The 8,577-nt window shown below is 46.1% G+C and overlaps 1 protein-coding gene across 1 annotated transcript; it reads right to left on the minus strand.

Annotated features, from left to right (window-relative positions):
* Positions 1-3,575: 3,575 nt before the first annotated feature.
* Positions 3,576-4,465, minus strand: LOC120654813 (cyclin-dependent protein kinase inhibitor SMR1-like). The gene has a single exon (XM_039932473.1). It carries the CDS (start codon positions 4,152-4,154, stop codon positions 3,777-3,779), a length of 378 nt encoding a protein of 125 aa, XP_039788407.1. The 5' UTR covers positions 4,155-4,465; the 3' UTR covers positions 3,576-3,776.
* Positions 4,466-8,577: the final 4,112 nt, after the last annotated feature.

Below are 8,577 nucleotides of genomic sequence, written 5' to 3' on the forward strand. Positions count from 1 at the left end.
CCAGTTGAACTGGCGACTGAAGGCTAGATTTGCAAAAAAAAATTTACGGTATATATTTTTGAAAAATCAAAAAATAAATAATATAAAAATAAAAAAAAACTCACGACGGCCCGAGTGGATGCATCGACGACGGCCTTGTGCTGAGCAGGTTGGGCCGACTGATGATGGGCTTATGGTGGCTCAAGGTAGCAGGCCTGTTGTTGGGCCGGGTGACCTGTGGCGGCGGCAGGTGGTTCATTCGTTTCTGGGCTCACTCAGTTGCGTAGCCCACTCGCGCACTGATGGAGCTTAGGAATTGGGCCGAATTGGCTAGGCGTGTTTCTAGCCCACAAGAAATCAGGTCGTTACTTTTGGTGAGGTCATGCCGTCATGCTAATGAAACGCTTATAGCCATTGCATTTGTGATTTTTCATAGTACACACATTATTGGTAAGCTTCTCAAAGAGGGGCACACGCATGGCAAGCCTCTTCAGTTAGGTGGTTAGGCCCTTCATTTGCGCCATGATGCGCAGCCATTGTTGACTCCCACCACGCTCAAGTGCACTCCCCAAGGTGCCAAAGTGCATCCTACTAGGCTAGTACAATGCTAACAGCTCACCGTGTTCGGCTGGTGCACCAGCCTTCAGCCCTACAGTATTTCTCTCTCACATCGTTCCAGTACTAACCTCCAGCCACCGGCCAGATAACAGTGTTTTTCTTTCACACCACTCCAGTTTCAGCCTCCAGCTTCAGCCTGCCGAACGCAGTGAGAGGGCATAGGGGGTTCCAAACAACTCACTTTTCAGCTTCCATGCCTCACAAGCCGCTGGGTGGGTTTTGACACCTCCTTTGTGTGTGAAGGGAGGAAAAGGAAATGCGAGCGTCATTATTGGTGTTATGAGGTGGGGAAGGACATATAATGAGAAAGCGAGGCCTCTCTTTGGTGGGCGAGCAAAAGAGGTTAGAAAGAGCCGGTAAGAAAAGGGGCCCAGGCCCAAAAGAGAATTGCCTTTTACTTATTACCCAAAGGCGTAAATGTTTCGCGATATAAATGCGTTATTACGCATGCAAGCAATGGTGGGGGACATACGTGCATGCATACACAAGTTGCTGTCCAATATTATCAGTGTCTCCTTGTTGCTGGTCCTGGAAAAAAATATTTAGTGTATGTGTGTGTGTGTATATATATATATATACGTGTGCGTCCACTTAGGTAGTACGTGTACGGTGTACCCCACCACTAAGCAATGTGTAGAGGGAGAAAGTACAGGGCAGCCTCGAGGTGAAGGGAGAAACATCATTTATCACGTAGCTGCACTGGCCATTATGCCTGTCGTCGATCCATGGAGATCGAGCGATCTCATCCATGGCCATGGACAGTCACTTTCACCTGCAGGGAGCCATCGGGACTGTCACTCTGACAGCTCAGGAAATGGTATCAGTACCCACTTTGTGCTGCTGATAAAGGGGTGTGCAGTGAAACTTCACTGCAAGAAGTAAGCCCGGGGCGCCGAGTACTCAGGAAATGGTATGAGTACCATTTTGTAAAAAAAAGTTTCCTCTTAAAACTTTAGTAAAAAAGGGTTATCGCAAATACTTTATTATTACCCGTTTTTTCGAAAAGAAAGAATCCTACGCCTTCGAACACTGGTGCTGCGTATTGGAACAACATTTGTATGCATCTAGGTCCAAATTTTCTTTCGAGAATGTCCTTCGGTATTTTGGAAACACTTGTGCTCGCATACAAAATATTTTTGTCTCTATATGCATGAGTTGCTTATTGTGTGAGTACTGAGTACGTAGTCAGCTGTCCATCTAGCATATTGCAGGGGAAAAAAATATTTTTGCTAGTTATTGTTAGCAACCAGAAATGCCACAATTGAACAGTCATGTAGAGGGTGGAATTTTGTATGGCTTGTACTCTACTTCAGTTTAACTTCTCCAGGTATTTTGGAGGGTGATGCAATGATACACCTACAACTTCCCATCCGTAAATTTTTAGTTATCACAAGCATTTTTAGATTTTACAAAATGAATCCATACATATGAATATGATGGACTTTCACTACACCAACCAAGCTGAACTTTCTGCCAGATGCTTTTCCGGAAAATGCAGCAGCAGCACTAGCATTAGAACAGGTACAACAACGGTCGAAACGCCCGCCACATCAGCTGCACGTCTGAGGTGGAAGAGAGAGAACCATGTGCTTGGCGCTCCTGCCGTCGCCGAGCTGACCATGGAACCCAAAATATCTTTGCATGCATTGAACCTTGCCACCCTCTATCTCTCTCTTATTTGAGCGTTCTCTCTCTTCACCTGAATACATTAAAAAATATTGTTGAAACATGGGCAGAGATCAGTTATTGTACACATCGGGCTATAAGCTGATATCGAGGTGAGTTGGCTTGGCTTATAGCCAAGGATTATTGCCCTTGCTCTTAGAGCACAGACAAAATCATTGAATCTCCTGCAGCAGTGGGCCCACGGGATTCAGATCTGAGTGGTATTAACCACCTTTTCCCTGCAGATCTATTCTCTTGCCCCCTGTGTGAATTTCCCTGCCCCTGCTCAGGCATGCATCCCTTTTTAGGTATCAAAAGGACCATGGCAAGAGGACACCCTTTGGAAGCTCCGCCAGGCCCCTTTCCTCTCCAGCCATTACCTGCAAATTCTTCCTGGCTCCCTCCTCTCTCTCTCTCTCACTCTCTCTCATCTATAAACTAAACTATGCATTATCATTAAACTTTTTTTCGAGCATTATGCTTAAACTGACATTGACCAATCAGTCTTAGAACTTAGAAGAGAAAAAAATGAATCAAATAATTAATTTGTCAACACAAAACATAAGAGAATTAGGCAGGTTTATCTCAAAATGGTCTTGACTTGTTTTGAAAAAGGAAATTACCGGGCCTCTTCCAACAAGTTCAGGGCTGATAAACCATGCATATCACATAATTTAACACATCAAAGCACAATATGAATTCAGCTAATCACAGACTGCTGACTAGAAGAATATGAGTTCAGCTAATCACAGCAAAATCATATGTTTCTAATAAGTCTATTCTCTTATATCATTATGCCTAGAGAATGACATTGACCAATCACCCTTGGAACTTAGAAGATAAACGAACACAGTAGTCAAGTAATTTGACAACACATTAATTACATAAGACAAATCAGTTGGTTGGCTTCAAGTGGACTTGCCTTGTTGAGAAAATGAAATTACCAGGCCTTGCAACAAAGCTCATCAGATCAAGGCCCAAGTACCATGTCATGGAATTATAATCTCAGAACATGAATTCAGCTAATCACACAACGATGATTAGGAGAGTTGATACACTCCAAAATCATTTGTTCCTAAGTCCATTCTCTTATCTCATATAATCATCATGAACTTGCTGAACTACTAGCTTTGAAGGAGCCAGAGTTGGGTCAGCAATAATGCATATACAATTGTGGTCATTCAAACCCCAACTTAAACTAGACACTGAACTACCGAAGTAATAATCTAGCTAATAAGCTAGAGTAGCTGCATGCTAAACTAAACTAGACATGCCGTGGTCATCGCTTCAGCTCTCTCTCTCTCTCTCTCTCTCTCTCTCTCTCTCTCTCTCTCTCTCTCTCTCTCTCTCTCTCTCTCTCTCTCTCTCTCTCTCTCTCCTGGCGAGCCAAGAACTGCATGCATGGGCGGCTAGCCAGGGCGCCATGGACGACCTCAATGCATCTGCATACACCTATAGTAGTATAGTACTCGAAGAATGCAGCTGCGATCAAGCAGGAAGCTCTCCTGCGTCCGTCATCCCACGACGTGCACGCGGATCTTCTTGCTTGCTGGCTGCGACGTCGTCGGGCACGGCGCCGACGCGGCGGGCCGAGCGACGAACACCGCGGCAAGGACCTCCTGGGGCACGGCAATAATCCACCGGACAGGCTCGGGTCGCAGTGCTGCCGGTCCGTAGCGGTGACCACGGCGCTGCAGCTTCCTTATCTTGGCGGCCGGCGGCCTCGGCTTCTTCGGCGCCGGTGGGCACACCAACGGCGCCGGCAGAACGCTATCCGCCAGCGTCGGCGTGGAGCACCCATCGATCACGGCAATGTCGCCGCCGCCGCCGCCCAGACTCGCCGTCCGTATCGGCGGGAGCTTGCTGGACAGCAGCTCCAGCTCGAGGCCCATCAATTAATTGGCCGAGGCAAAAAAAAAATGTTGAATGATCGAGATAGACGGCAATGGCAGTGTGGTGGTGGCGCGCGTGGAGAGGATGGCAAGCAAGAAAGGAAGCACGGAAGGGTTGCGCAAGTGGCACTTAAGTAGACGAGAAGCGAAGAGAGAGGGAGCAGGCGTGGAGAGGAGGAAGGATGGCGGTGATGATGGCGGCGATCGAGGAGTGAGAAGCGGCAGTAAAGGACTAAAGGGGGAGAGGAATTATATTTCGCGAGGGCAGCCTGCTCCCTGCGAGGCGAAAGGCGCTTGATGGTAGAGAGAGAGAGAGAGAGGTGCGAATGATTGCGAGGAATGAAAGCGGTGGTCGATGCATATGAACTGAAGCAAGCTCAAATTTTACCCTCTTTCGAGGAGATCGCGGATTCAGTACTCTGAATTGGCGGCGTGGCGCGGTAGAAAAGAAAAAAAAAATTATCGGGCCTGTTTGGATTCAGAGGCTAAAAATTAGCTCCTTCCGTTTTAGCTTATTTTAATCCTAAAGGATCTAAACAGGTGGAACTATTTGGAGCTAAAATGAATTAGCACCACTTAAAAAATTAGCTCCTCTAAGAGACGCTTATTGGGGTTATTTCTACATGAGCCTCACCAAAAAGTTACTTTTCTTACTCCTCATGTATAGAAAGTAGAGCCAATGATTGGAATGTATGCTTTAATTCTAAAATTAGCTCATGGATCCAAACAACTCTAAGAGCTAAATTTTAGAGGGCTAATTCAATAAATAGGGAACGTATCTGGTGCAAACTAAGGATCTTGTGCAAACCCGTGCAAACCTACTAAAAAAAGTTTCAAAAAATTCTGAAAAAAATCATGAATGTGCTTCTCAGCGTACCTCATCTATATACAAAATTTATATTCAAATTCACCTTACTCTAAAAGTTACAAAAAAGACAAATTTTCTGACAACAATAATGGTTCAAATGCATCTCAAATTTGTCTTTTTTGTAACTTCTAGAGTAAGACGAATTTGACCATGAAATTTTATATATAGATGATGTAATCTGAGAAGCACATTCATGATTTTTTTCAGAATTTTTTGAAACTTTGTTTAGTAGGTTTGCATAGGTTTGCACAAGGTCTTTGGTTTGCACTAGATACGTTGCCCAATAACTAAGCTTTACTCCTCAAATTAGATCAAAGGCTAAAGATCTAAACAGGACCGTGATCCATCGATTTGCCAATTGGCGTGCAGTTCTTCACTGACCAGATTACCAAGTATAGCATGCTCTCCTGCAGGCATGTACGTCAGATTAGCTCAAGTGCTTATCACCATTACCGGCAACCGCCAGGTAAGATCAGATCATACGATTGACTTTCAAGCTCCGTCACAACAGACATTGATGCTAATTAGAAGTATTAAATATAAATTAATGATAAAATGAATTTCGCAATCCCTAGGCTAACTCGAGAGATGAATCTATTAAGCTTAATTAATCTAAAGTTAGCACATGTTTAGACTAATTATGAGCTAATTAGACTTAAGATTCATCTCGTGGATAAAATTCTATACTTGTGTAGTTAGTTTTATCATTGGTCTATATTTAGTTTTTCTAATTGACATCGAAATATTTGGTGTGACAAGGTTTATTTTAAGATTCAGGAATCGAAACACCCGCTAGTCAATGGTCACGTTCTGGCAATTGCGAACGAGCGTTAGCTCAGCTAGTGGGAGTACCGAGCGAAAACCACCAGGTCTGGAGTTCAACTCCGTGTTCGCACACACAAAAAAAAAATCTCTTGCTTGTCCCATATTCAAAGCATAGTTGGGGTCCGACTCTTTTTATAGGTAACAGATCACTATGTACGGGTGGAGTGGAGATTCGAAAAATTTCTAGATCTGCGTGAGAAAGTTTTCTTCTTAGTACAATGCCGTGGGGTGGTCTTCCCCTACACGTCTAGTTTCTTTTATATATATATTTCTGACAATTTGTCTCTGTCAACAACAACAACAACGGGCGATAGGCCGGTTGGTCACGTACTCACGTCGCAGTGAACCCCGCATGGTTCTTCTCAGAGTTGCACCCGGCCGGATTTTCACTAGAAGGCAACGAAACTTTTATCCGTTTTGTATTATTGTATCCAAGCCTGTAAATTAATTAAAGATCTATTTGAATGGGCTAAAATTGAGTAGTAAACTTATAATACCACTTATGCACACGCTAAAATTTGAAGTCTTGGCTAAAATTTGAATGAGTTAGTGCTAAAGTTTAGCACTTTCGTCTATTAACATTTGGATCTAAAGGAGACCTGAAAGGAAGGACTAAAAGTCAACGAACATTTTATTCTTTTTGCATCTTACCTAGTGTGTGATACTATATTAGCAGCAGGTACGTAGCTGTTATTTCAGCTCTCAAAAATAAAAATACCAGCAGCTATCATTTATCGTTCAAACATTGGATTCTATGGTGTCTGCAGTTCAATTTTTGGATTTAAAATACTGCAGGCTGCTACTGAATGGCATCTGGCCGCGCGCTAGGCTGCTACTAGCTGCCAACACCGTGCATGCATGTCCGGTAGGGAGCAGTACGTGCACACACAAGAGCACGTGTAACATCCCACATTTACCATCGATCGAGCAGTGCCAAGAATGTGGGTGACGAGACGAGTGCACGCACAGGCGGCGCACGGCAGCATCGGGCCGTACACAGGGGCGATCCTGATCGAATTCCTGGCGGCGGGGTCGCCTGGCTAGCTCGTGCGCGCGCGCGTCGCCAAGCACCAAGCTAGACGCCAGCCACCCCGCCAGGTGCGCGTCGGTAGCGGCGGAGCCAGGGGGTGCTTGGGGTGCTCCAGCCCCCCTACTCCCATGAACTCATGGAGCCCCACAAAGCCCCCTAACATTTTTCAAACATGAGTGAATAAGAGGAAGAAGAAGGGAGGAGGAAGAAGAAAAAAGGAGGAAGGAAGAAATAAGGAAAATAAGTCCCCCTTAATTTGAATCTCAGCTCCGCCACTGCGTGTCGGCACCCTGCACGCATGCAGCATCCGATGGCCGGGCGCCGCGCGGCGCGTGTCGTCGTCTACCTACCTGAGACTCTGAATCGATGCGACATATTGGGCTTGTCCTGTACCGTGCCGTGCCCGTGCGTGCGCTGGCTTCGAATGCATGCCCCCCCCCCCCCCCCCCCCCCCGAGTTTCGGCCGTGGCGGCGCGGCGTGTCCGATCGATGCGCGGCGGCGGCTAGCGCGCGAGCAAAAGGTTACTAGCTGCGATGCGTGCGTGCATGGGTGGCGGTACGTTGTCTCGGTCCATGGATGCGTCTAACGTCCCTCATAAATTCCCTCTTTGTCCGGGCGTGGAGTGCATACGGCAGCGTGCATTCACTGCGAGGAGCAGACGAATATCCACTGTGAACCGAGCAGGATCGAAGTGACTAGCAGTGAGGAACTACTGCGGCAAGGTTTGCTCCTGCAACCAGTCCTTAAGGGCGAGGGACACGATCACAGGACCAACACAAACGTAACACTTACTTAAATTAATTTACACGACCTTCCGGAGATAAAACTAAAAGAAACCATTTTTCTCAAAAAAAATTAAAATGATCCTACAGTAATTCTCGTCTGAAACCCCGTCAAAAAAAAATTTGTTCACGTTTCATTTTTGCGTATCAGTTCATCTTAGACTCGATGAATGATATATTTTACGTTCAGAAATAATGAGCTATTTTCCTATTATACTGCTGTTGCAGAGTAGGGACGGTCCGTTCTGACTCCGCTCCTCTGGCAGCTGCTCCAACAGCCTGATGCATCCTACATTGGTTCCCTCCTCCCTCTGGTTCCTTCACCTGCAGGCTCAGCAGCTCCATGACGATTCATGGCAGCAAGCCGGCATGCATGCTCAGAGCAAGTATCATAGAGCCACGTTGGCGGGCTGAATGCATGTACAGGTCACAAAATTTCTTGCTGGCGGTGAGAGAAACGAAGAGAGAGAAGAGAGCGGGCGATCTGTGAAACGCCCGGCTGAATGCTGCTCCCGAGAAGAAAACGTCCGCTCCCAGCCAAGCGCAGGCGGTAAAAGCTGGCTGTTGCACTGTTCTGCACCTCCTCCACAAATTCTATTGGCTCTAGGCTTCGGCTGATAAGAGAAGCATTAAATGCTGGATGGAGTGAATGAATAGAAAAGGATGGTAAGATAAATTTTTTTTACTATGAAGAGCTGAACTGGCGTTTCTTACCCCGCCGGCCACAGGCGCAACCATAAAACTTGCTCTCAGAGTTCCTCAGAGCTCTTTCGTCAGGTACAAACATGTCCGTACTCAGGTAGACACGCCACAGCCCACAAGCAGCATCCGGAGTGACGCGAGATCCAAGGCCCATGGATCTTGTTAATTACTCGTCGTTCCCATTAGCTCCCCACTACGCGAGTAGTAGTAATTAG

This window comes from Panicum virgatum, chromosome 1N (genome assembly GCF_016808335.1).
Source record: "Panicum virgatum strain AP13 chromosome 1N, P.virgatum_v5, whole genome shotgun sequence".
Classification (NCBI taxonomy): Eukaryota; Viridiplantae; Streptophyta; class Magnoliopsida; order Poales; family Poaceae; genus Panicum; species Panicum virgatum.

Bases quoted from the DNA above. Each gene is read 5' to 3' on its own strand.
- LOC120654813 (XM_039932473.1), bottom strand. From the start codon at position 4,154: ATGGGCCTCGAGCTGGAGCTGCTGTCCAGCAAGCTCCCGCCGATACGG.